Source organism: Aristolochia californica, unplaced genomic scaffold (genome assembly GCF_029961685.1).
Source record: "Aristolochia californica isolate CCGP_79_NKW_82.1479 unplaced genomic scaffold, dmAriCali1.0.hap1 SCAF_12, whole genome shotgun sequence".
NCBI classification, from domain to species: Eukaryota; Viridiplantae; Streptophyta; class Magnoliopsida; order Piperales; family Aristolochiaceae; genus Aristolochia; species Aristolochia californica.
This window is the reverse complement of record NW_027181793.1, coordinates 31,155,836-31,183,150: the sequence shown is the minus strand read 5'-3', so window position 1 is coordinate 31,183,150 and position 27,315 is coordinate 31,155,836. Positions and strand designations below refer to the sequence as shown.

At 37.8% G+C, this 27,315-nt stretch overlaps 4 protein-coding genes across 4 annotated transcripts; 3 read left to right on the top strand and 1 right to left on the bottom strand.

The window, feature by feature from the left end:
- The first annotated feature begins 1,784 nt into the window (after positions 1 to 1,784).
- On the top strand, positions 1,785 to 10,754 carry LOC137945449 (ABC transporter A family member 7-like). The gene is made up of 19 exons (XM_068791343.1): positions 1,785 to 2,144; positions 3,299 to 3,580; positions 4,698 to 5,079; positions 5,162 to 5,241; positions 5,381 to 5,525; positions 5,921 to 6,040; positions 6,133 to 6,257; positions 6,498 to 6,656; positions 6,993 to 7,155; positions 7,249 to 7,374; positions 7,792 to 7,875; positions 7,967 to 8,334; positions 8,583 to 8,783; positions 9,050 to 9,159; positions 9,296 to 9,380; positions 9,651 to 9,779; positions 9,866 to 9,971; positions 10,177 to 10,265; positions 10,352 to 10,754. The coding sequence occupies exons 2-19, from the start codon at positions 3,497 to 3,499 to the stop codon at positions 10,649 to 10,651; spliced, it is 2,856 nt and encodes a 951-aa protein (XP_068647444.1). The 5' UTR covers positions 1,785 to 2,144; positions 3,299 to 3,496; the 3' UTR covers positions 10,652 to 10,754.
- A 1,429-nt stretch (positions 10,755 to 12,183) lies between these two features.
- LOC137946893 (ABC transporter A family member 7-like) lies at positions 12,184 to 17,348 on the top strand. Its single transcript, XM_068793178.1, has 17 exons — positions 12,184 to 12,532; positions 12,693 to 12,766; positions 12,896 to 13,040; positions 13,123 to 13,242; positions 13,335 to 13,453; positions 13,644 to 13,799; positions 14,042 to 14,204; positions 14,297 to 14,422; positions 14,595 to 14,678; positions 14,767 to 15,131; positions 15,242 to 15,442; positions 15,613 to 15,713; positions 16,156 to 16,240; positions 16,334 to 16,462; positions 16,553 to 16,658; positions 16,857 to 16,945; positions 17,028 to 17,348. The coding sequence occupies exons 1-17, from the start codon at positions 12,184 to 12,186 to the stop codon at positions 17,346 to 17,348; spliced, it is 2,733 nt and encodes a 910-aa protein (XP_068649279.1).
- Positions 17,349 to 17,931: 583 nt separating this feature from the next.
- On the bottom strand, positions 17,932 to 22,785 carry LOC137946892 (ABC transporter A family member 8-like). The gene is made up of 18 exons (XM_068793177.1): positions 22,708 to 22,785; positions 22,239 to 22,608; positions 22,047 to 22,144; positions 21,824 to 21,962; positions 21,615 to 21,734; positions 21,419 to 21,525; positions 21,152 to 21,313; positions 20,889 to 21,051; positions 20,678 to 20,803; positions 20,498 to 20,581; positions 20,039 to 20,412; positions 19,755 to 19,955; positions 19,481 to 19,590; positions 19,236 to 19,320; positions 18,943 to 19,071; positions 18,732 to 18,837; positions 18,454 to 18,542; positions 17,932 to 18,377 (listed from the first exon to the last, which is right to left on the bottom strand). The coding sequence occupies exons 1-18, from the start codon at positions 22,783 to 22,785 to the stop codon at positions 18,078 to 18,080; spliced, it is 2,841 nt and encodes a 946-aa protein (XP_068649278.1). The 3' UTR covers positions 17,932 to 18,077.
- A 1,287-nt stretch (positions 22,786 to 24,072) lies between these two features.
- Positions 24,073 to 26,700, top strand: LOC137946913 (uncharacterized). The gene is made up of 2 exons (XM_068793194.1): positions 24,073 to 24,456; positions 26,348 to 26,700. Exons 1-2 carry the CDS (start codon positions 24,121 to 24,123, stop codon positions 26,555 to 26,557), a joined length of 546 nt encoding a protein of 181 aa, XP_068649295.1. The 5' UTR covers positions 24,073 to 24,120; the 3' UTR covers positions 26,558 to 26,700.
- The last annotated feature ends 615 nt before the right edge of the window (positions 26,701 to 27,315 follow it).

Below are 27,315 nucleotides of genomic sequence, written 5' to 3'. Positions count from 1 at the left end.
AAAGACCATTCAATCACGTCTGAAGGTAACGGCCAAGCGATTTGAAAGCACCCGCGACCTAAACGGATCGACAGAAAAGACAAAGCTTCCGATCCTTCTTTCCACAAATTTCAAATTGCAGTTCAATTGGAATTTCTCACCAATTAGCTTCGCCGATTACAATATTCTGGTTTCCTTACTCTTCAGAGTTTCTTTTTTCTTTGGGTACGCCTGACTTTCCTCAATTAACCCTCGGAAATTTCGCAATCTCCGCCACGCGCTTCGACACGGCTGTGCGCCTCCAAATTTGCGAAATTTTCAATGGAGGTCTGTTTCGGAGTATGAAGACCAAGCGGCCGCAACAATCGGAGATGATGCAACGCTGAGGTCAAATGTGGAAAGCTCGCTGTCGAGGTAACTACTGTGTCCCTTTCAGAACAGAAGAGAGAGATGCGAACAAGCGGTGGATTATATAGATCAGGAGAAGTCTCAAGGAAACAACAGTACAACTTCTCTTTTCAACCAGTTTCGCATCAAACAGATCAATAATAATAATAATGTGTTCGACCAGATAAAGAGTAATGCTTCGCATGAAGACAATTAAGAACCAGATTTTGCATAAGTTGGAATAGCAGAAGCCTTACTTGGGAAGGAATCGACTCTCGGAGTCTTTGGAAACATATATAAATCGAAACGTCAAAAGGTGAAACTTTATCGCAGCTTCGTTATCAGCGATAGTCGTTGTGTGATGTCTCATAAAAACCCTGTCTTTTTCATTCTTGCCTGTTCAACTCGTCTCTGTGGTCAAGATCTCAGAAGTTTTATCCCTTATGATATATATGATCTGGACAATCCCAACCTGGAAATCTCTTACTGAAAGAAAAGAAGAAGCTGCTTTCAATGTCTGAAGCTGGTAGTAAATGAATCAAAGTCTTCTACTCTCCATGCGAACCAGTTCAAGCAAAATCACGCCCTTATCAAATGTGGAAATCTCGACCACAACACACTGTTTATGAAGCATCTACTGAATTATTTCTCGTTCGTTGGTTGTGCTCGTAAGGTCTTCGGTGGAATGCCTCGACCAGATCAGAATCTCTATAACATTTCCAGTTACTCGAGATTTGTTTCTTCATCAACAACTCAGTCAATTTGTTTCTTCATCAACAACCAATTTGTTTTTAATTAATAAAAAATATTTATATAATAATAATAAATAAAAATATTTTATTAATAACATAAGATATATTTTACATAGTATAAATTAATAATATATTTACACAAAATTAAAAACCATTAGTTTAATTAATGATAAAAATATAATAATTAAAGAAAAAACTTAATCAAATGCTTATTTTAATTACAACTCTTACCTCACTAATTTAATATAGTAATAAAAATTATAAATATTATAATTAAATAAATATAATATTTTATTAATAACATAAGATAGATTTTTACATAGTATAAATTAATAATATATTTTAAAAAATTAAAAATCATTAGTTTAATTAATGATAAAAATAGAATAATTAAACAAAAATACTTACTTTAAAAAATTTAATTACTACTCTTAAATCACTAATTTAATATAGTAACAAAAATAATAAATATAAAAATAAATAAATATAAAATCTTATTAATAACATAAGACATATTTTTATGTAGTATAAATTAATAATATACTTCCACAAAATTAAAAATATTAGTTTAATTAACCCTAACCATAAATACTAAACCATTAACCCTAAACACGAAATTTAGGGTTACCTTGTGAAATTTGGAGAAAACCAAGCCCAATGGGGGAATCAAAGCCGAAGGGAGAAATTGGAGGGAAATCTTAGTAGAATCGGAGAAATCGAAGGAAATCGGGAGGATTTTTAGGGGGAATGAGAGTGAGAAGCGAGAGAAAGGGAACAAAGAGTGGTAGAGGCTAGAGGGGAGGAAGGTCGAAGAGGAGAGGCAGAGCTGCCGCGGGACAATAGAGAGCGAGAGCGAGAGCGATTGCGAGAGGGAGAAGGGAGAGGGCTGAGAGCGAGAAGGAAAGGGTGCCGAGAGCGAGAGCGATTGCGAGAGGGAGAAGGGAGAGGGCTGAGAGCGAGAAGGAAAGGGTGCCGAGAGCGTGAGTAGAGAGAAAATTTCGCGACCCGACGAGTTCAATTGACAGTGTAATAATTCTCACTTTCGCTTGACCCAGAGTAGGCGCACTGACACGCCCTTAGTATTTTTACAATACTTTTGAAATTTCCATCGATTTATTAATATTTTGTGTATGTTTGTAGGTGTATAGGAATCTGAGTTGTGGGGACTTGCAAGTTTTTTAATCCAGTTTCTTATTCACATTCCTGCATTTTATACTAACGAACGACCCAGAGATATCAACTGAAAAAGCGAGAAACTGCTGAGAACTCTCCTATTAACTTGTCCACCATTCAATTCATAGTCATACTTGTTTGTTTGAATTTGATGGGTGGGTTTCAGACTTCAGATTTCTGTAGTTCCTCACATCTACCAGTAGCTTTCATGGGGCGGGGTGTCCTTGAAGAAAGCAAAACCAGGTTCAAAGTAGGAGTGAGCACCCTCCTCTGATAAACAATGTCTGACGCAGAATGTTTTCGGAGGAAACTGCATGCCAAGTGGTTTAAATAAAAAAACTTAAAAGATATAAACCTCTGGAGAGCTGAAAAAATGGCCGACCTAATCCCTTTTCATGGTTTGACAGGTAAATGGTGAAAGATCGGGTTTATCTTTGCCCCTTGGACAGCATGGAAGGGAGGAGGTGAAAGAGCAGGTCGAAAACGAAGAACAGAAAAGCTTACAACAGAGTCATTATTTATTAGATTGAGAGGAGTTGTGAATCTTGCGAAACGGAAGTAGAGCGAAATTAAAAAATCCCAGGGAACTTCGTAGTAGCTATCCATCTGTGTTAGTCGGTGAGGGACTTACATCGGGTGTTTAGTCGTTCTGGATTTGGTCGTAGTAAGATCATGGAATTTAAAATTTATTGACTTTCTTGGATCCCTGAACTTTCCTGGCACCGAACCAGTGATGTAGATACTACTTTTCCATATTCAACAATTTTCGGACCAATTTATATTTTATATATATATATATATATATATATAAATATAAATATAAAATTGTTAGAATCAACAAGATTTTAATTTTCCTTTTTTATTTATTAAATTTATATATTTTAAAAAATTTAAATTAAGTCTCCAATATCACAAATTATAATTTTTCATAATTTAATATTGATATTTATGAGTTATTCCATGTGTAGCTGCATAAATACCTAATTTTGGAGTGGTGCGTCTGTCAGTTATTTGGATTCTGACATTCCGATTACATAAGGAAAAGGGCATTATAGTCATTTTACCAGAGGGGAAGACTTCTGCAAGTTATAAAATTGCCCTGCAGCTTCTTTAGCAGAATCTGGCGGGAGTTTGATGGCTGAATAGATTGACAGTGAAGACACCACAGCGAGAAGCGTGAAAGCAGAGAAAAGAAATCAAGAAAGATGGATGCGTCCTCGCAGGGACATGGACCTCCAAGTTTCTGGACGCAGGCAAACGCTCTACTGAGGAAGAACATCTGCTATCAGGTCTAAGCGTATTCTTTTTATGTTTCTATTTCTCTTTTTTATTCTTGTACCATAATCGCTTCATTACTTCGATTTATAGTGATATGTTGGGCTGCAAATTCTTCTGTATCTCGCACTTAATCTTGAAGCGTTTTGACTGTTTAATTCTTGCCGGCCTTAAATTTCGACTTTTCTGGTTGGAGACATATGGAAGGTTCCTCTCTATTTTTCCTTTGAACTTTCCATCTATATAGATTTTTCTATTTAATCATTCTTAGCCATTTAGAGAAAAGTTTAGAAAAATCACTCTGAAGGAAAATCTTCTACTAGCCCACGAGATTCTAGTCAACTTTGATCTTGTCGAAATGTATGAACGTGTCGTTCATGTTATGGCTCGTTAGAGATGTCCGTTTGATTGCGAAGCATGTACTTGGGGTTCTGCTTTATCTGTTGTTATCGTTATTATTGTTATTATCATTGTGATTGTTGTTGTTGATGCATGGATTGGTCGATGTGTTCATCTCAATCTGCAGCGGCGTTTGAAGTTTGAACTTGTTTGATCTTCTGAAGTCACGTTAAAAACGTGATTATATTCTTAAAGTTTTAGTTTTAGGATCTTACTAAGCTCATGGACTTTCTTTCACTGTTTCCTTTCAATTTGTCCTTTTTCCCTCCCTTTTCTTTTAACTGCTTTTTGTAAATTTCCTTTTTGCTATGTCACTTACCCGGGGCAACAGAAGTATTTCATTGAGGTTTCGAAAGTTCTTATGATTTATGAAGTAAGGGTCTTCATTCGTGAATTGGTTCTTCAAACGAAAAAAGGAACATATACGTGTAATTGGAACGTGAAGATCTGTTTATATGTCTTAGCATTGGTTGCCATAACAGTTAAAACAAAAAGGCATCAGATTTTGTCTGATTTTTTGTTAGTGTCAGAGTGTAAAGTGGTTTAGTTTCTGAATTTGTACCGTAACACCACCCAGTAAAAGCATTCAACAGAAAAAAAAGTGGAATAATGACATTCTAACTCTTCCAATTTAAGTGAGCTCTGACTTGTTAATAATTTTTTCTTTTCTTCGAATTATGTAAACTATCTGCATATGTTTCATACGTATTCTTTTGCCCTACCTTTTTGCAGAAACGCAATCTGAGGACAAACATTAGGCTGATACTCTTTCCGTTTGTACTATGTATTTTGCTCGTTATCATTCAAGCTGTTGTCAACCATGACTTGAGAAAGGCAAAAAACAGATGTGGGTGCACATGTATTGACACAAATGGTGATGGATCATGTGAGACTGTATGTGGAATCCAATACTCTACTCCAGATCAAGTTGCAACTTGCCCAATACCTAATCCTCCTGAATGGCCTGCTTTTCTGCAAATACCTCTTCCTGAATATCGCGCTGTTAGAGCAGATTTTATTCCTTCCACAGACTTGCCAGATGAATCTTGCAAGGAGACGCAGTCCTGCCCTGCAACAGTACTTCTGACTGGGACCAATCAATCCTTTGCAGAAAGTATGTGAGACTTTCCTCTACTGTTAGTTAGTTAATTTAAAGATATGTAACTTTTTTCTCTCTTTTTTGCTGACCCTTGTAGATTTGGTCGGGAGGTTATTCCCAACTGTTTCTTCACTGGATGTCTCGGATTACTTGAGCAGTTTAGCAAAAGTTGTCCCGGTCAGGATTTACATTTTATCTCTTTGTATGGATAGTTTAGTGTTCTGGATAGTTTTAAAGTAACTGTGTATGGGGTGCAAATAGTTTTAGAATTGATCAAAAAAGGTTATCTGTCTAAAAGCTTTTGGAACTTTTTCAGGGATCGGACTCGGAGACTGAATCATTGAATTATATTGAGCCTGCTTTTTCCTTTAATAGACCTATATACATTGTTCAACCCCAATGCCCCCCAAATTTTAGGATTGTGATTCCCATCCAAGTGGAAACAATTACATTTCAGCAAGGTAAGTCTTTTGTTTCCAATAGAAGGATGCTCATTTTTCTCCAATTCCTATGACATATCAACTACATGCTGATAATGATAGAGTCATTTTAATGTGAGACTTTTTTATATGATGTGGTCTTTGACAGATATATCAAGTACACGCTAATGAACAATGGATGAAACATGTCTTTGTCTTTCTTTATATATTTTTGTCCTAATCTTCTTGATATAAGATGCCCAATGTTCAATTATTTATATTTTTTATGAAAGATAGCTGTCTTTTTTTTTCTTTTTACTGTGTACATCTCCGTTTTTTTATTCAATAATTGTATGTCTTTGTTATGTTCTAAGTGACCTTTGATGTGTGTTTCCTGTACTAAAACTTTGCATTACATCTGTCATTCTTGGATCCAGAGGTGAAGTGTGTGCAAGGATTGCCTTTATGGCGTGCAAATGCCTTGGCAGTGAATGATGAACTGTTTAAGGGTTATAGGGAAGGGAACCCAAAGAGGGAGATCAATGAAATTGTTGCAGGTTCTTCTTATGACATTTCATCTCTTACTATGTTATATATTCTTGTTCCTCATGATGGCTTATAAAAAATATTCTTGTTTTATCTTTCGCAGCTTATGATTTCTTAGATACTGACGAGAGTCATTTTAATGTGAGACTTTGGTACAATGGAACCTATGGGAATGATAGTGGTACTTCGCCTCTAGCATTGGTGCGGGCTCCACGCTCACTAAATGTGGTACGGATACTATTCTTTGCACTTTTTGTGCACAATATGTTCAGAATCATTTTCTTGTTCACCTTTTGCGGTGTCCAATTTTTTTGGAAAAGTTAATGAATTATCAGATTGAGCAATAGGCCTCCTAACTGGCTAGTCATTTTGGGATGGAATCAGGCTTTATTTTAATTTACTTTCCTTTTAATATTTGGTTTACTTTGAAGTGCGATTAATGGTTTGTATCAATTTTCATACTTGTAGGCATCAAATGCTTATCTCCAGTTCTTGAGAGGTGCTGGGATAAACATGCAGTTTGATTTTGTGAAAGAAATGCCAAAACCCAAAACTGAGATTAGTTTGGATTTTTCATCTATTCTTGGAGCTTTATTCTTTACATGGGTTGTTGTGCAGCTCTTCCCGGTAATAAATTCTGCCATAGACAACTTTATTCTTTTGGTTCTTCTATATACATTGCAGAAACGATTCTGATGGGGACAACTGTGGAAATGGACCTCTTCCCAGTCCCAACACTAGTCAATTCGTTTATCTTTCATCTATGGTTTAATTTATACTCATGCATATGTGAGGAGTGTATTATGGCCGGTAAAAGGAAAAAGCTTCTTTTGATAAGGAAAAATATAGTTGGAACATGAACTACTTCCCCAATGATTAAGTTCTGAGGGAAAAAGAAAGAAACTTGCATATTCAGCTGGCTGGATCTGTTTATCTCTTAATTCTTGTCTTTTCCTGCTGCAGGTCATCTTAACAAGTCTAATTTATGAAAAGCAACACAATCTACGGCTTATGATGAAAATGCATGGACTTGGGGATGGTCCTTATTGGATGATATCTTATGCTTATTTTCTTTTCATCTCAGTAGTCTATTTGTTGATGTTTGTGATATTTGGCTCCCTTGTAGGTATAGTAACATACAGTTTTTTTTTTTTCTGTTGTTGTTGTTCTTACCTTTTTGAATTGGACAATTCCTGATCTGTTGTCTTCTTTCTTTCAGGGTTAAAATTTTTCACCTTGAATGACTACAGCATCCAGTTTGTATTTTTTTTCATTTATATAAATTTGCAGATTGCACTTGGGTTTTTGGCAGCAAATGTCTTCTCGGATTTAAAAACTGCTTCAGGTCCGCATCCATTTTGTCTTACTGTAGAGAAAAGATTGCATTGATGCAGTAATCATTTGTTTACCTGACTCAATAAATATGCATGATACAGTGGCACATGTGTTAGTTGTCTGTATTTTCCATAGTGACGGTTAGTCACAGTTAGAAAATCTCCAGCTGCTAGGCAACTCTTGTTACCCTGTTTTTGACTAATAAATGGATGGCTAAAGTGAAAGGTCATCAATGAGGCTGATTGAGCAAGATGGTGGCTAGTCTAACTTGTTAGACTTTCTCTTTGTTCTCTGTATACTGATGGTTCTTGAATTGCGAACAACCTAATTTTTACGCTTGCTACTATTATGACATATCTAGAAAGAGGCCTAAATTAGGTCATTGATCAGTACATTCACTAACTTGGCCGGATCTTGGAAACTACAGTTATAGGCTATGCGTGGGTCTTCGGATCAGGACTCTTGGGAGGTTTTCTCTTTCAATTTTTTGTTGAAGATACGACCTTCTCAAGTAAGTGAATGAAATCATGATTGGTAGAATTATTATTTTATCTTCCAGATTTCTTTCATGATCTTTGTTTTATCCGTGTTTCTCTGTTCAGGAGGCTGGGTTTTAGTGATGGAGATATTTCCCGGCTTTTCTCTATACCGAGGTCTATATGAGTTTGCACAGTATGCCTTTAATGGGAATTATATGGGAATTTCTGGAATGCGCTGGAGGGATCTGAATGATGCTGATAATGGGATCAAAGAGGTTTTAATTATCATGTTTGTGGAATGGATGGTCTTGCTTCCATTTGCATATTATTTGGATCAGGTAGCTTCATTAGGTAGTGGAATTAGAAAACATCCTCTGTTCTTCTTGCAATATTTTGGGAAGAAGGTCCCTCCAGCCATCCAGAGGACAGGCTTGGAGAGACAGGATTCAAAAGTTTGTATAGAGATGGAGAAGCCTGATGTTGCTCATGAGGTAAATGCTCTGAAATCACTGGAAGTGAATTATGGTGTTAGAGGACCTGTTGGGTGCTTTGAGATAAACAAACGTACTTGAGTGAATCTGGAGATGTCCCCCGTTGAATGATGCCAGACCCAATAGATGGATTTCTTGTGAACACTATAAAGTGAAAATAATTTTGTTGAATCTGTTGCGTTGTCTCACAGTTTCATAATAAGTCTCTAGAGTTAAACTAACCGTTTTTTTAATTGATTTGGTTTCAGAGGGAGGTGGTGCAAAAATCACTGCTGAACTCCAGAAAGGATCATGCCATAATCTGTGACAATCTCAAAAAGTTCTACCCAGGAAAGGATGGCAACCCTGGTAAATATGCGGTTAAGGGGCTGTCTCTAGCTTTACCTCAGGGGGAGTGCTTTGGTATGCTTGGTCCAAATGGTGCTGGAAAAACAACTTTTATCAATATGGTCAGTAGATTATAGTACCTGTTCTAAATCTTGCTCAATTAGATGGTTCACTGACTGAAGCTTTTGGTTTTCTGGATAATAGCATACTGTAAATGTCATCCCAATGGGTAGTGGATTAGCATCTAGTTTTCTTCTTCTCTTTTGGCTTTGGGAACCAAACAGTGGCTTCTAGTTTTCTGTGTCTATCCCAATAGAGGTGTTCTGCACAATGCTAGTTTCTCTTAAGATAAATGTGGAACATGATATTCACCTTGCATCATTTACAGATGATTGGACTCACCCCTCCAACCTCAGGCACTGCATTTGTTCAAGGGTTGGATATTCAACAAGATATGGATAAAATATACACCAGCATGGGTGTGTGTCCACAGCATGAGTAAGTCCAACTATTCCTTTCTCCTTTATGAATGGCAGATTCAGTGCTTGAACAGGATGATGGACTTAGTGTCATATACGAGTCTAAATATAATATAGTGCAGTAATAATTTTCATGTGGTCTTATTCCAATACAGCTTGCTTTGGGAAACTCTAACAGGTAGGGAGCATTTGTTCTTTTATGGTCGATTGAAGAACCTCAAAGGTGCAGCTTTAACTCATGTAAGTTATATCGGTGTATTAATTTTTTCAGTTGTTTGGGCTATCCCTCTACAAATACCAAGAGCCTAAAATCACTGCTTACATTAGCAGGAATTAGTTCCTTACCAGCCACCGCACCCCGAAGTCTGTTAGAGTTGTCTTAGATTGGTTGAAATTTTAGTTCTTTGGCATGCTTCTTTTATTTTCTATTTTTTCTTTTTTTTAATGGACTCGGTGACCAAATGCTGTTAAAATAAGCTTGCTGACGATTTTTTTGGTGGGTTGTTGCAGGCAGTGGATGAATCTTTGAAGAGTGTGAATCTGTTTCATGGAGACGTTGGTGACAAACTGGCTGGGAAGTACAGTGGTGGTATGAAGAGGCGGCTTAGTGTTGCCATTTCCTTGATTGGAGATCCTAAAGTATGGTGTAACTTATAGTTTCTTTTGCTCAAAACTGTGTTTTCTGCATCTTTATATTATCTAACTAGTCTTTAAAATCTTGGTAGGTTGTGTATATGGACGAACCTAGTACTGGATTGGACCCAGCTTCGAGAAATAACTTATGGAATGTTGTCAAGCATGCAAAACAAGAGCGAGCTATTATTCTCACCAGTAATATATTTATTTTGTTTTTGAGAATTCTACCAAAATTTTTAATATTCTGTTCCTCTGTTATATTATTTGTATCAGTACTTTCTTCTCATAGTCAAACTAACTTGTCAATATGGGTAAATTTGGGTCTCATGACTAATTATAAAACCTTTCGTCTCTTGTAAAAGCTTTTCCTACCTTTGACTAAGCTTCCTTCTTCTTGCAGCACATTCAATGGAAGAGGCAGAGGTTCTTTGTGATAGGCTGGGGATCTTTGTGGATGGAGGCTTGCAGTGCATAGGAAACCCGAAGGAGGTAAGTTAAATTTTTTTGGTGATAGGATATATAGCCGGTCCCATAAGCTTGTTCCAACTTTGTGCAAACTCTGGTTCTGGGTGTAGCTAAAGGCTAGGTATGGAGGATCTTATGTTTTCACAATGACAACATCTTCAAATCAAGAAGAAGAGGTTGAAAAATTGGTCCGTGAACTCTCACCGAATGCAAACAAGATATATCACATATCAGGCACCCAAAAGTTTGAACTGCCAAAACAAGCTGTAAGAATAGCTGATGTTTTCCAGGCAGTAGAGAATGCAAAGAAGAAGTTCAGTATTCATGCATGGGGTTTAGCTGATACCACCTTGGAGGATGTCTTCATTGAAGTTGCTCGAGGGGCACAGTCGTCTCTCATTCTTTCCTGATGTATAGAGAGTTTTACTTGATCTATTGTGCTTCTGTTTTTGGTTTTTTTTTTTTTTGTACATTTATAAGATGATGTAAAGCAATACGTTTCTATGATTATTATTTATACGTGAAAACCCTAGGTTTAGGTTCGAGTTTCATCGCATTGGTTGGGAGCGAGGTGGGAAAAGACCCGTTGGGTCTTAGGTTGGGGATGGGTTTCTCCAAAATCCAACCCGAGGGGATATGAAACAGGAAGGGAGTGGTGGAGATTTGGCCGGATTTTACAAAGACGGGGCAGGGAAAATAAAAATAAAGGGGTCCATGAGTAGGGACCATCTTTTTATAAGATCAAGAAGTAATTAAATTAAATTTTCATTAAGATAGAGACAAATCGTTAGTTGGTCCCTTGAATGGGTCACCCATGAAATTTAGAGGTCTGTGTTTCCAGCTGATGCCTACAAGTTATTGGCAGTTTCTTCTGTCCAGTACTGTAATTGATCTTCGAAAAATTCGCCGAGGACTGATGCGCCTTGATGATATCCTCGATAAATAATTCGTATTGTTTTCGATCTGAAAATTCAATGTAAATTAATCCCAATGCATTAAGATAAGCTCCAATCTATCCAACTCTGTCATTTCGTTGACAAGATTTAGGATTCTCGATGGACACATCGATGAATCACTTCCCTTCTGCAACATTAAGAGCCAAACATGTCAATTTTCAAAACAAGGATTTGACTCTCCAAAGCTTCATATCTTTCTTCCGGAAGCGCCAGCCGATCAAGTCTTGTTTTAGACGAAAGAAGACGACAATTTCGAACTTTGCATGACGGTACAGAAGAAATGACGACGACTATTTATGAACTTAATTTGCAGCACGACATGATTGCTGCTGCCAATTGTTAAGATCTCGTGGTTTGATCGTATAGTCAATTTGCTAACGGAGGCTTAATGTCTTTCCATGGATCATTGGATTTATTGACAAGATCAGTTCGTAGCAAATAAAAGCTGTGAAATTAGTTTTACGTCGATGCCTGGGTTGATCGTCAGCCGTTGAACGAAAGTAGCCGCTGCTGCAGTTGCTCTCTGGTGACAGACGTAATTTTCGAGATATATCTTTCTTCCACGACCTTCATTGTATCTTTGATTCAGAGTCTTGAGTGGTTCTCAGACTTCTCTTGATTTCTTCAAAAAATGGCTTCCGCTTCCTTTTTCGTTCAAGCAGACGCATTGCTGAGAAAGACTCTCACCTTCCAGGTAATCTTTTATGCGTGTGTAATTTTTTTCTATTTTTTCTAAATATTTTTCAAACAAATTTGAAAGTCTGGACTTTGAAGAGCCAGAGAGACAAGACATTCTTCCAAAACACATTTAACCTCACAATTTTTTTTATCCGAGGTGAAAGAGATTTCTCTTAGAAGGATTTCTTCTTCTTCTTCTTTTCTTCTGCAAGCACGGTCATTGTCATATCCATGCATGGAGCTAAAGAAGCATCAGTCACATATCTTCTTTGCAGAAACGGAATTACAAAACGAATGTCAGCTTGGTAATGTTCCCAGCAGTTCTGTGTTTAGTGATCGTCCTCATCCAAGCAGCAATCGACAATCAATTAGATAACCCCAAGCATCATTGTGGGTGTAAATGTATAGACACAGATGGAAAGGGGAGATGCCAAAATGTTTGTGGAATTGAGTATTCCACTGCAATGCAGGCAAGTTCTTGCCCAATTCCAACGCCGCAGCAATGGCCTGCATTATTGCAAGTTCCGGCACCTCAGTATCGAGCAGTGCAAACGGCTTCTCACCCATTTACAGGCTTGCCGCATAGTTCTTGTATGAATGAACAAAGTTGTCCGGTTACTTCGCTTTTCACCGGAATGAACAGAACTGTTGCTGACGGTATACGTACTTTCACTCTTAATTCCAATATTAATCAAAGAACCAAATGCACTGGAAAATTCGGTTGTCAATCGATTTCATGTCGTTCCTTCTATGTTGTATCGAAGCTAAACTGACTCGGCAAATTTTTTGAACTGACTCTGCAAATTAATTGTTGCAGGTGTTATAGAAAGGGTACTTCAGGATGCTTACGAAGCGGCAGACCTCTCCCACCTTGTTTCTCTCTCTAATCTTGTATTACTCCTTCCATGCTGTCGTTTTTCATTTTGTAATTCGTCTTCTGCTCTGACTTTTGAACATCTCTATCATCCACATCTCTGGTTTTTACACTCATACATTAACAATCAGTACTTGGTGGTTTAGGGGACGCAGAGCAAGCCCGATTTCACCAACTACGTAGAGCCTGGATATACCTCCAAATCTCCTGTTCATGTTCTTCTTCCCCGATGTTTGTTAAAGAGCAACTCTACGGTTTCTGTGAAACTGGGAACCGCAACTTTTAAGCACGGTCAGCACACGCCTTTGTCACTTGTGCATCTTTTTGCGCTGCTTAAACACGATCATAACTCAGTCCTCTTTATGTTTTGTAGTGATCGACTGTGTAGAAAGCTTGTACCTATGGCGTGAAAATTCGTCGATGATCAATCGGGAAATATTTCATGGTTACCAGAAGGGGAATTCGGCTCTCAAGATCAACGAAATTCTTTCTGGTAAATTTTATACTTCTGGGTTTGTGGTTTCTGCTATCGTTTTTTTTTTGTTTTTATATGGAATGCTCTGATTTTTCGTTTCTTGTATGCAGCTTATGATTTCTCAAATTCGAGTAATAGTAACTTCAATGTGATCATTTGGTACAATTCCTCGTACAGCAATGTGGCCATAAAACCACGAGTCCTGCGAGTGCCTCAATCTTTAAACATTGTATGATATCCTCCCGCGTTTGAATGTTATCTCTACTGTGTCGTTTTCTCTTCTTTATTTTCCCTGTGTTTTAAAGCTTTCTCTAGACCAAAATCTAACCTTATGTAGGATCCACTTATGCATCAATAGCTGTAAGAATAGAGTTTACTTGTTTCACTGATTGCCCTTTCTTGATTGCTTCTATATGCAGGTTTCAAATGCATTCCTCAGACATTTCAAAGATGAAAATATACAGGTCTTACTTGATTTTGTCAAAGAAATGCCTAAGGCAGGGCACATTAATGCCCTGACTTTGTCTTCCATCGGTCCGCTTCTTTTTGCTTGGGTTATTCAGATGTTATTCCCAGTGAGTTAATTTTCTGCATTTCACTTGGTGAAGACAAAATTGGTTTTAACTTTCCCTTTTCCTTACTGCCAGCTGACAGTTCATTGAGAAATTTATTAATTTATAACCAGAAACATCATCTTAAATGTCTTTCTAGATTCAGGTGAACGTTGGCTTCTGTTTTCTTTTATATTAAGATGTCTTTCCTGCTCATCATATTGACATATTTCTGTTAAATACAGCTGACATCTCGCTTGTTATAGGTGTTCTTGACATCTCTGGTTTATGAGAAGCAACATAAGCTCAGAATTATGATGAAAATGCATGGACTGGGAGATGGGCCATATTGGCTGATTTCATATGTTTATTTTTTGTTCATATCGTCCATATATATGTTCTGGTTTTTCCTTCTTGGTTCTGCCATTGGTATGTGATTCTTTTACTTGTTTTTATGCTTTCCTAATGGGTGCTTTACACCTGAAAAGACACTCATTCTCTTACATTTTTTGTGCTGACAGGATTGGAGATTTTCCAGCGCAATAGTTACTCAGTCCAGCTCCTGTTCTTCTTCGTTTATATAAATTTACAAATTACCTTTGCCTTTCTTGCTGCTTCTGTCTTTTCAGATGCCAGAACTGCATCAGGTTTGCAGTTTCTTCTCTAGTTTAGCTCTGTTTAAATTAGCAGAGCCATTTTGGAACCCAAGATCACCTGTAACAATGAATTTGCTTCTCATGTGGATGGTTTTGCTTTCAAGAGGGCTCTTTAATAACCTTCATATGGACATTAGACTTACTTCCTTTATAACTTGTGCAGTTGTAGGCTACATATATGTGTTTGGTTCGGGTCTGTTGGGTGCTTTCTTGTTTGAACACTATATTGAGGACACGACCTTCTCAAGTAAGCATTATAGTAACCCAAATATCATAGATTTAAATCAAAATCATCAAAGATCATTACTGATGGAAAAATATTAGATTACCTGTAGGGCGGAGTTTAATTGCAATGGAGCTGGTACCAGGGTTCTCTCTGTATCAAGGCCTCTACGAATTGTCACATTATGCTGTAGATGCTCGCTATGATTCAACTTCTGGTTTGAATTGGTCAAGTTTGAATGACAGATACAATGGCATGAAGGGAACTCTGGCAGTCATGACTTTCGAGTGGATAATGCTTCTTTTTGTTGCACACTACCTGGATCAAGTTGTCTTTTCAGGGACTGGAATAGGCTTTCGTCAACATACTTTCTTTAAAAAATTTCAGAAAAGAAACAAGAAACTTCTCCCAAAATCAAGCTCAAGAAAAAGTTCATCAGTATTTATTGATATGGAGAAATATAATATTGTGAAAGAGGTAATTATATTGTCGGTAGTTTGATTTTCCATTGATTAGTAATCTGGGGTGGTGTCTCATACGATGGTTTTGATGAGATCAAATGAACAATGATAACTGGTTTCTTGCAGAGTCACAGGGTTGAGAATTTACTGAAGAAACCAACTATATCCCACCCGCTTGTCTGCTATAAACTGAAAAAAGTGTTCAAGGGCAAGGGGCTCAGTTCTAAGACTCATGCAGTTCAAAGTTTGTCACTTGCTGTGCCACAGGGAGAATGCTTTGGTCTATTGGGTCCTAATGGTTCAGGGAAGACAACAATAATTAAAATGGTCAGAAAACAAACCATCATGGGGGAATTTGTGATTTTTCATTTAAAAATTGTCTTTTCTCTGTACCTATACATGTTCTCCTTTCCATATTTTTTGTTAGCTTCATGTTTTCCATTCCTGGTTTCATCTATGATCTTCTTTAAGAATTTTGTGATTTTTTTCCTCTTCAGGTGACTGGGTTTCTTTCTCCCACGTCTGGTATTGTGTTGATTGCTGGAACTGACTTCAGAGCAAATATTTCCACAAGAGTTGGGATTTGCCCGCAGCAGGAGTAAGAAAGCTGAACTTATAATGTTTAGTTTTTTCATTCTTTTTACTATATGAACTTCCGTTATTTACCTCAGTAGTATGGCCTTGGAGGCGAGCATATTATCTCCTCAAGGTAAACAGTTTGAGGCAAGCTCTTCATGAAATTTGTCAAGAGGAAAAAAGGGTTTGAAGAGATTACAGCATCTTTTGTTCTATCACAATTTGTGAAGAAAATTTTTTTTTCAAATTTTTTATGACAAGGGGAAATAGGAAAATTTGCTGTCAAAATTGCTTATTTGAATAAAATAATTGTATTTGAAACATGTTTAATTTGTCTTCATCTGCATATATTATTTTAAAATTTTTATTCGTTCTGTTTAGATTGACATTGTTCATAAATATTCATTTCAACACATGAATCAAGTAAAAATTTCCCTCTAATCCGACTGAACATTCCAATTCAGCTTAATCTGGGAGGATTTAACTGGCACAGAGCACTTACTATTCTATGGTAGATTGAGAAATCTTAGAGGAAAAAGATTGAAACACGTAAGATATCTTGGACATTTCCTTCTTTTTTTTCATATGCCTTTGCTCCATTGTTCAGTCGAAAGATAACAACCAATTAATGTGGAGTAACAGGAGGTGGATGAATGTTTGAAACGATTGGATCTCTATGAAGGTAATGTTGGTGATCAGCTTGCTGGTAAATATAGTGGAGGCATGAAGCGAAGGCTCAGTGTTGCAATCTCTCTAATTGGAGATACTCAAGTAGGCTCAGAGTTATCTTAAAATTGAAGAAAACTGTTTACGCCTCTTGTATTCCTTTCACTTTGTTTATATTCTGCAACAACTCTGCAGATTGTCTTTATGGATGAGCCCACTACAGGACTAGATCCTGAGTCAAGGAATAACTTATGGAAAGTCATTAAACAAGCCAGGGAAAATAGGGCTATCATTCTGACCAGTAAGCTATACTCCTGTAATGGACTTCCATCTTTAACTCTGACATCTGAACTGATCATATGAAATGTATAACTCTCTTCAATTCTAAAAACTATTGAATGGATGGGTAAGGAGATGGAGCTTGTAATCTCGTCTCTCTGTACTGGATTGTAGAGTTATATTGGACTTTTTTTTAATGAATTATGGTTTTTGATGACAGCACATAGCATGCAAGAAGCGGAGTTCCTCTGTGATCGTATAGGCATCATAGTGGATGGCAACCTGCAATGTCTAGGAAGCTCAAGAGAGGTAACCACGCCAGGAAACATTTCATTAATCTTTGTTCTACTCTTTCATATCTGATTTCTTGGCCCTTCTTTGGCTGCTGCAGCTCAAAAGGATATATGGGGGATCATATCTTCTGACAATATCAACGAATCCGGCTGATGCACAGAAGGTTGAAGACATGGTGAGGGATCTCTCTTGGAATGCAGTGAAAATTTCTGACGTCGGTGGAACTCAGAAGTTTCGTCTTCCCAAGGAAGAACTAAGAATTGCAGACATATTCCTTGCGGTTGAAAAGTTCAGAAGAGAGATCAACATTGTTGCATTTGGTCTCACTGATGCTTCTTTGGAGGACGTGTTCATCAAGGTCGTGCATGGGACTGCTATTGCTGGAAGCAAAAACTTTTCTTGTGCATGTAAGACTTGAAATCATTGTAAATGAACCAATAAAATTTTATAAACATTATACCTTTCATCTTAAAATGTAATGGGTGATGTAGGAATACTTTAAATATAATTTCGGAAACATATATGAAATTCATAAACCAAAATCGTACCTCCTAACATGGCGTCAACTTCCAACGAACAGAGCTTCTCGGCTATCATCTCCGGCGAAAAGAACGTCTCGTCTATCACAGAGGCTCGTCGATGGCAACGGCTAGGCATGCCTCTGCTAGACCTGACCGTATTTTATAGGCTCCTCTCCATCAAAGGAGACCACCAAACAACGAAAAACTAAAGGTCATAAACGGCGAACACCATTAGTGGAAAACCGTCCGACGGATAGGTCACTTAAGTGACGGATCAGGAACCTTCTTATAGATGAAACCAACAGAAATAAAAATAAAATTACAGAACTTAGGCTATCCAACTACATAATTTTTTTTTATAAAGATACAAAACATAATCTTTTAGATCGGAAGGGTATTACTGTGTTGGAAATAATATGATGCAAACTCACAAAACTTCAATAAACACTAAACAAACCCGAATTAAATCTGGTGCCCACACCCTTTATTTTCAAAAGCCTGAACTGATAATTACATAAATACTTGATCGAATTGCTTGAAGCCCCAATAAATAAAAGTTCAACCTATAAAAATTGCAAATGACAAGGGAATGAATTAAGTAAAACAGTTCCATTGGTAGGCAGTAATTATTTGAATGTATTTGGTGGCCACATCCCTTTAGCAATATTGATAAAAACTTCCTCCAATTTGATGTCAGTCAGACCCCATGCATCTATCTCAAATTTTCTTTTTGCAATTTTAACCGAATGGAAAATATCAGCAAGTCTGACTTCGTCTTTTGGTAATTCGAACTTCTGCGTTCTTGACGTATGATACGTCTTGATCATATTTGGAGAAAGCCTACGAACCAAGGCTTCCACCTCCTCTTCATGATCCGAAGGTGTTGTTATGGTTAACACGTAGTGTCCTCCATATCTGGCTATTAGCTGCATCACTGATAATACTTTAGCAAATTACTCTTTTTTATTATAAGATTGAAGAACATAAGAAAGACTGTATTACCTCCTTTGGATTTCCCAGGCATTGTAGATGGCCATCGACAAATATTCCTATTCGGTCACATAGAATCTCTGCTTCTTCCATGGAGTGTGCTGAAAATTACCAGGAAGGGATACACCAGTTATCGTTTTGTTCTCTTTGAAAATCCAAATGATAAATCAGATTGTAGGTGAACTCCAGTACTGATTGATTATTCAGATCAAGGATGTAGAAGAGAAGAACTGTTTGTTTGATTCAGATCAAGGATGTTCGATTCGGAAACGAAGACAAGAGAACCTTACTTGTCAGAATAATTGCCTTCCCTTTCTTGGCTTGTTTCACTACTTTCCACAAATTTTTTCTGGAAGCTGGATCAAGACCTGAGCTTGGCTCATCCATATAGACAACCTATGACAAAATTGTGTTTGTACCAATGTCAGTTTCAGTAATATTTCAGGGAACAGTGACAATAGAAACCAGCAGAGGGGTAGTTTCTTCTTGCTTCTCACGTACTCTGGGATTCCCTATTAGTGAAATGGCAACACTTAACCTTCTCTTCATGCCACCACTATATGTGCCTGCTGGTTTGTCAGCAGTTCCTTTATCAAACAGATATACACTCCTCAAAGCTTCCTCCACTGCCTGCAATTTTTTGTAAGCAACAGGAGAATCGTTTAGAACTTGATAGGCTACTTCCTGGAGCTAGATCTATGTTCGATCTTTCTTATATAGTACAAAAAGCTGATTCTATCACTCGTTCCTACTTGAGTGAAAGGTAGTAATTAGTATCATATGTACAGACTCACATGCATCAAAGAGTGGCCCTTGAGATTCTTTAGTCTTCCATAAAACAACAAGTGCTCTCGACCCGTTAGCGTTTGCCAGATCAAACTGTATCAATAAACAAAAGAATTGTAAAGGTGTGGTTCAGTTCAATATCTAACAATTGCAACAACAGAATTTAGTATTATATTTTCTTTCAAACCCCTTTCATATTTTTTTTCTTTCGAGACTGGAAAATGAAGAAATGTAGTTGACTGCCTTTGCTTACTCGTGTTGTGGACATACACCAATGCTGGAGTACACTTCATTCATACGAGTCTCTATATCTAGCCCTTGAACAAATGCAGCACCAGAGCTTGGAACAGTGACGCCAGTCATCTGAAAACATTTCGAGCTTAAAGGTGAGGATGTAAAGCTGATCCTGATTCCTAAATCAGGAGCTGGTAGAGTTAGATGGATGACAAAAGATAGTAGTAGAGTTTGGTTTAGCCTCATTATTTCGATAAATTGAATAATGAGTAAGAGCCCAGATTTCGACTGACCATATTGATAAAAGAGGTCTTCCCTGCACCATTTGGACCTAGAATTCCTAGACATTCTCCATACGGTACAGCAAGGGATAATCCTCGTACTGCATATTTGTCAGGGTTTCCATCCTCTCCTGGGTAGATCTTCTTCAAGCTGTCGCAGATGATGGCATAATTCCTACTGTTTTCCAAGAGTAATTTCTCAACCACCTCCCTCTGCAAGAGCAGAATGTGAGCCACTGACACAGGTTACTTATAAAGAAGATATCAACATTCTTCTGAGGAAAAGGTTTCATTACCTCATGCAACACATCGGGCCTCTCCATGTTGACAAGAACATCATATCCCTTCCTCTCCTGGTAATTATTTGCCTTGGAAGAAGAAGAACATCTGGTAGTGAAGAAATACTGACAAAGCTTTTGACGATGCATTCTGATCCTGTAACTGAGAATGGCAGCTTGATCCAACCAATATGCAACTGGGAGCATTACCAGACATTCGACAGACATGACAGTTAAAACTGTTCTCATTCCAGTGTCGTTGCTTTTGACATCTTTCCAGGTCATACCATGAGTCCCCATCAACTGTGCCGAAAAGGAATACTGTCCAAACTCATAGAGTCCCCCATAGAGAGAAAAGCCTGGAAGAATTTCCATTACTGTGACCCAGTATCCTGCAACAATAACTCTCATTATAGTGCTTCTCAGCCTCTGAACCCAACATAAAAGTAACTCAAACAAAATGGGTCTGTAGCTTACTAGGGAATTTTATATCTTGAAGAAAATGCTGAAATAGGAAGGCACCCATAAGCCCCGAAGCAAACACATATAAGTATCCTATAGCTGCAAAATAGTAGAGTTTTTCAATTACCAGAGAGGTGATTATGTTAATACATTGCGGGCAAAGTGCATAAATCCATATCCTCTATCAGTTCAAACCTGAAGCAGTCTTTACTTCGGAGAAGAACGTTGACGCAATAAAAGCAAAAGCAATCTGTAAGTTCATGTAAACGAAGTAGAACACGAGCTGCACGGTGTAATCGTTCAACCTGAAGGAATTTAGGCCTGAAAAATTTAAGATTGATGGGGTCATGATTCACTGAAGGGATTACTGTTGTGATTTGTTCTAGATTCTGAGATCACAACTCACCTAACATGGATCCAAACAGTACAAAACATGTCATGTAAACTGAAGAAATTATAAGAAAGTAAGCGTAAGTAATTGTCCAGTAAGCTCCATGTCCCAGTCCATGCATCATCATAATTTTCCTTAGTTTTTGTTGCTTCTCGTAGACTAGGGTTATCAGCATAACCTGCTTTTGGTCAACGAAAGAAAGAGAGTGTGGCCTTCAGCAGCCCATAGAAGCATATCAACCGACTGTAAATACACCAGTTATCACATTTCATGCTTACCGGGAAGAGTAACTGAATGACCCATGTAAAGAATAGTGGACCTAGCAGAGAAGAGAGATCTAGCCTACTTTTCGCAGTCAGCCCTTTGGGCATTTCTTTTACAAATTCTGCTATCATCTTCACTCCCGCACCCTTCAACAGCTTGAGGAAGGAATTTGATGCCTGGAAGCAATGGGAGATCTCAGAGGCAAACTGGCAGCTGAATCAAGAGTAGAAGAGAGAAAAGAATTCGACACAGACTTTCATTTTTCTCTTCTGAAAACATACCATATTTACGGAACGAAGAATCCGTGTCAATCCAGCACCCCTGTTCGTTCCATTGTAGAAGACAGTGGCATTGAAATTACTCTTGTTAGTGCTGAGAAAATCATATGCTGCAACAGAAAAAATAAACGGAATGAAGTGCTACAGAACGAGAATGGGGAATCTTCGGAGTGTTTTAAAAGCTTTGTATCCGTCTAACCTGCGGCAATTTCATTAATCTTGTTCATGGGATTACCCTGTTGGTAGCCTCTGTACAACTCCTCACTAATTTCTGAAGAGCTATCACGCCATAGATGCAAACCAGGTACACATTGTAAACCTATGGTTGAGCAAATCAGATGCGCATTCATGATAGAAAGCACTGAGGTCTGTATTACAGAGAAGGCATCTGTGTTGCTTTCTGCTCACCTATTGGGAATGGGAATCCCTCCATCTCTAACAATAACGTGGAGGTTGAATTTTGCATGCAATCCGGCTCAACGGCGTACAAATCAGTGATAAATGCAGACTCGAAGAAATATGTGGATGGAGGAAATGAATCTGTTCCCTGGGAATGAAAACAGTTGAAGAAAAGAAAAAAAACCGTCAGAGGACTTCCTTTAATCAGGAAAGAACATCACGAGAGACTTACAAGAAGGTGTTCTGATGATATTTTTGAAGCATCCAGAGGCTTTGAACCCTCCAAGGAATCTGAACGCAGCCCATACGAAAACAGATTCCGGCCAAGCTCTACCAATTAATTTCCATGATCAGTGTTATTCATGCAAGGAAAATTCTTCTCATAGTCGAATGTTTATTCCATGAGAGATGAAGGATCACTCACTTTCCACCAGCGATCGGTTACCACCAGTAAGAAGAACAGTAACAGGACATGAACCAGAACCCTTTTTTTTGCACGATTCATTAGGCAAATCCGGAAAAAGATTGGAACCCATATTACTTGTTGTGGCACGAAATTCAGGCATTGGTATCTGAAACAGAACAGGCCATTGGATTGGGCTGGAAATTGGACAGGTAGAGAGCTCTTCGCTTAATGCAGCCATAAGTGGTGGCGGGCAGTTACGACTTCCACAGTCGCAGCTCTCTTCGGTGGTTCCCAGGCTCTGGTTAACCAGGCCTTGTATGCCGTAAAGCAGCAAGCATAGCAGAGCCGGAAACAGGACGAGCCTGATAGTTGTTGGCAAATCCCGCTTCTGGATTCGGACATCAACATATCAAAGACTGGTTTTCTTTCAGAACTTTTCTAAGCCTTAACGAACCTGGAAAGATGCACAAAGCATGGTAAAGCTTACCTGAATCGTAATGTTCTTCCTCACCAAAGCATCTGCCTGCGTAAAGAAACTGGGAGGCCGATGCGAGGAGTCTTCCATTTGATCAAGTTTTCGTTACTTTTTTTCTCTCAGAAGCAGAACGACCACGGAGAAATATAGTAGTTTTGGATCTTTAAATAGCTTGAAGCCTTGAAGGGATCTCTTGAGACGAATTACAGAGGCCTCAAACTTGTATCAGACATAAAAAAGGAGCGCAAAAACTGTCTCACGTTGAAGAACAATCGATATGTAAAAATTAATACTTTGCTACTGCAAAAACTGAAAATCTACTGAATAAAGAGAACCCATAAATTTTCACTTAAATGAGTTTGTTTGAATTCGAATAAGCATCATTTAAACTCATTCAGGTCGAGTTTATGAGTCTTCATAGAATCCGATGGAATAAAACTGGTAATCCGTGTTTTGAATTAAATTTATTGCCTTGATGTTATAAAAAAAAATGGACGCATTTCATAACCGAGAAAGATTAATAGTGACTTTTGTTAAATTTCTGAAAGAACAACGTTACCCATTAAATTTACACAAAAAAGAAACGTTTTTAAAATAGAAGGATAATGCTCTCATATATAATGCCTCAGCAATTAAAAATATGACAAAAATATGTATAAATAAGTAAAATTAAATGTATAAATTTCAAAAAATATATATTTTAAAATTATTTTAAGTAATATGCATGTTGCGTCTTCGCTAAGATACTGGTCTTTTGGCGTAATGGTTAGTAACATGGTATCAGAGCAAGTGGTCTCGAGTTCGAGTCTCGTTCCCCCGTTTGTTTCGTCCCTGTATAGGTGAGATTGTACATTTGCATTAGTACACGGGTATTCCCCGTGCGGGGGAGTGTTTTGGTCGGATTCTTACTATTTTGCGCAATTAAAACAACACATATAGGGTCCTTGTGTTAAACTATAACTCGGACCCGATTAGTAATTGGGTTAGATAAATAAACCCTTGCATAATTGATTTTTTGGTTGTTTGACAATAGAGAATTATTGAGAGAAAAGAAAATAAGAGAGAAAATCAATTTTTTTTAGTTAATAATTTTCTATCACAAAATTATGGAATTTGGAGAGAAAACAAAACTTTTCTTAAAGAAAATATTATGGGCTTTACCAAATAATTAAGTCTATTGAAACGTTATAATCTAGGAACAAAATTTCTTAACCCAAATCAATTTAAATCTGCACTTGACCTTTTCTTGGTAGGCCCAGATCCATTCCAGGCCTATCTGAACCGACAAGGCCCAAAAGGGCTCAAGTACAGATGAACAGAAATAGACACGGTCACCCTTTTTCTTTTACTTTTATTATTCTTTCCCAATAAAAACAATCTCGGCTTCGGAGACGGCAACAGCATTCTTAACGCAGATTCGCCCGGATGGAGAAGGCCGAGGAAGAGATCCAGCTCGTCAAAGACGAGGAGCCTTCGCCGAACCAGACCGCCAAATCGGTAAAAACCAAAGTCCCAGAAATTGAAGTTCATCTCTTTCGTCGTGGAAAAGGCCCCGTCGATGTCTTTAAATCGACTTTGGGAGGTTGGGATCGAGATCAATTGGAGGTGCTTGACATTCTCGACAACTACGGTTTCAAATGCCTCTATGCCTTTAATACCCAATCGGAAAGAGGCGTTCCCGTCCGTTTCAATCCGAAGAACGGAAGGTCGTTGCTTACTTACACTGACGGGTCCGTTGTTTATATTGATGGAGAGCCAAAGGTACATCTTGTTGATTTATTTATTTATTTTATATGTTTTAGGTTTTGAGTTGGATATGTTCGTCTCGTTTTCCTAGTTATCTTCGTTTCTGGCTGGAGTCATTATACAAAGCGTCACTCGGGATTTGTAAGTCCTGATATTGAATATTGGGACCATCCTGGAGGTTGAAATAATATCCTCATTTCACAATAATTTACATAATTTCGTGATGATATAGCATAAAGTTACAGCGCCAGGTGATTGTCGTGCTAGTAGCTGTTTCCCGTCTGAACTTTGAACGCTAATGGATGTATAGTCTGAGCTTCATGAGCATACATTTGGATGTAACAGTTAGAAAGATCCGTTTGAGGTTTCAAATTACATATGACACATTCCTGAAAAGGGAAAAAAATAACAGTGGGAACAAGAGAGTTTTACACTTTTCACTATAGCTGAATTAGCATTTTGTCCGACATTTTTGTGAGCATAGTTGGAGATTGGAGTCTCTTTAAGAATGGTTTTATATTTAAAGGTAAGACAATTCAAAATTATGATAAGGTCTACTTGTTCGCGAAGCTGTGGATATCCGCTTCCCTCCAGAAGAGACTGAGATTAGTCAAGGTCCATCATCCTCCATGTCCATGGTTTGCCATTGCTTCCATGATCATCTTGGGGTGATCCATAAAGTCACCTTCTCAACTGCTTGAACGCATCAAAATTCAGATTGACAGGTCTCATCAAATATATAAGACCAAGCAACTGTGGAACAATTTTTCCTGACTTAATGGGAAATCTTCTTAGTTGTAATCTGTAAGATGATCAGCCTATCTGTCCTCTAAATGGGAGTCCTCTATGTTTCTAAAGACCCAATTACTCATCTTCTGCCATATACACCTTTTAAATTGCTGGAAAACGAGTGGCCATGGATCAGGGCAATGAAACAAATTAGAGATTAGGACAACACTGAGCTTGTCATCCACTATCTGACCTGATATTTCATATTAAAAGAACCAGGACTTGCTCCAGTGGACTCCCTGTGGAAAAGGTGATTGATAGCTTCTTCACTTCAATTTCTCATGACTATAATTCTGCTTCAGGATGTATTCATTTAATTTTGAAGCTTTTGAAGAAATTGGATTCATTCAGAAAAGACTTGTTACATGGTTTAGAGGCTTGAAAAATTGTTCCTGAAAATTGTTTGAGGTGGATGTCTAGTTCTTTATTTGACTTTGTGAGAAAGAAAATATATTGGCAGATAGGAAATTTGTTGTCTGGTTTAGTAGTTATCCTCAACTGCAAAGGTTGTGAGGGAAGAAGATTTACATGCTTCTGATGCATTTTACCTATCTAATGTTGTATACTTCACCTTGAGTAGGTCAAATGAGTATGGTGTTCCTCGATCAATGTGTACATAGTTTTTCGGAGATGGTTATTCAAGTGAGCTTTTACCTGCAGTTACTTTACCATTAAGATCTCTTCTTACATGCATTGTCTGAAGCATCACACTCTAGTCCATGATATCCTAGTAGGAAACTAGTCTTGTCATAAACTTTTTGGTTTCGTAACATCCTTCCACAGGGTACTTACTTCCTTAAGTTACGCGGCGAGATCTTTATCTTTTATTCATCTTCATGAAAAGTCTCGTTATTTCCATTAAAGGTAAACTTATGGGGTTTCTGTTATTTCATTTTATTCATAAATGGTTAGGCTACTCTTTTATCTTCGGAAAGAAGTTTGCTGAATTTTCTTTTGGATCTCTGTTGTTCCATGTAGTGTTTCTTTATTTCAAATCTCTAACATTTTCCTTCTCATTGCTGGAATGCTCATGTTTCTTCTCAACTTAGATATTTGATACCAGTTTTAAGCTATCTCAACTGATATCTGACTCTGATATTCACGTTTTGTCTTGTAGGACTCTTTGGTCAAACCGATAACCAAGGCAATCTTCAGTCTAGCAGTCTTGGTGATTTTAATTGCAGTTTTTGTAAGGGAAACTCCTGAATGGTTCAAGAAGTCAATTGGTGGAGTTACATTCCCTCCTTGGGTTCTTGCGTGTATTGTCATAGTGTTTATTCGTATGAGGAAGAGAACTAGGGATTTCTTGAAAAGGTATGGGTGGTGAATGGATGTCTGAGCCATCTATACAATGTGGAGCTGAAGGAACTATGATTGATTATTATAAGTAGTTTTTTTTTTTTAGTAGATGACTCGTCAATATGTTGAAGCTACTGGTAATTACATAAATACTGAAGCTATTCCCTCTTGCTCGCAAAGAATCGTTCAATTCTGTACAAACTTTTGCAATTCATTTTGATTGTTAGGAGAAGTTCTTGATTGAGCTGCTTGAAGCTCCAAGGATAAAACTTCAACCGGTAAAAAATGCAAATGATCCCATCCCTTTAGCAACACCGACAAAGGCGTTCGCCTATTTGATGACAGTCAGACCCCATGCAACCCAATGAATGTCTACTAAGTTTTCTTTTTGCAATTTCGACTTCATGTTTTGGTAATTCTAACTTCTGTTTTCCTGCATATGATATATCTGGACGACATAAATTGAGGGCGCAACCTTCTCAAGCAAGCATAGCAAAAACACAAAAGATGACAAATTTGAAGCAAAACCATTAAATATTGTTACTAATCGAAAAACATGAGATTACCTTATGGCAGAGTCTGATTGCGATGGAGCTAGTGTCAAGTGTTCTCTCTGTATCAAGGGCTCTACTATCTGTCACATTATGCTGTGGATGCTCACTATGATGGGCTGGCTTGAATTGGTCAAGTTTGAATTATAATTGGTTTCTGGCAGAATGCAGTGACTGTCACATTATGCTGTGGATGCCCACTATGATGGGCTGGTTTGAATTGGTCAAGTTTGAA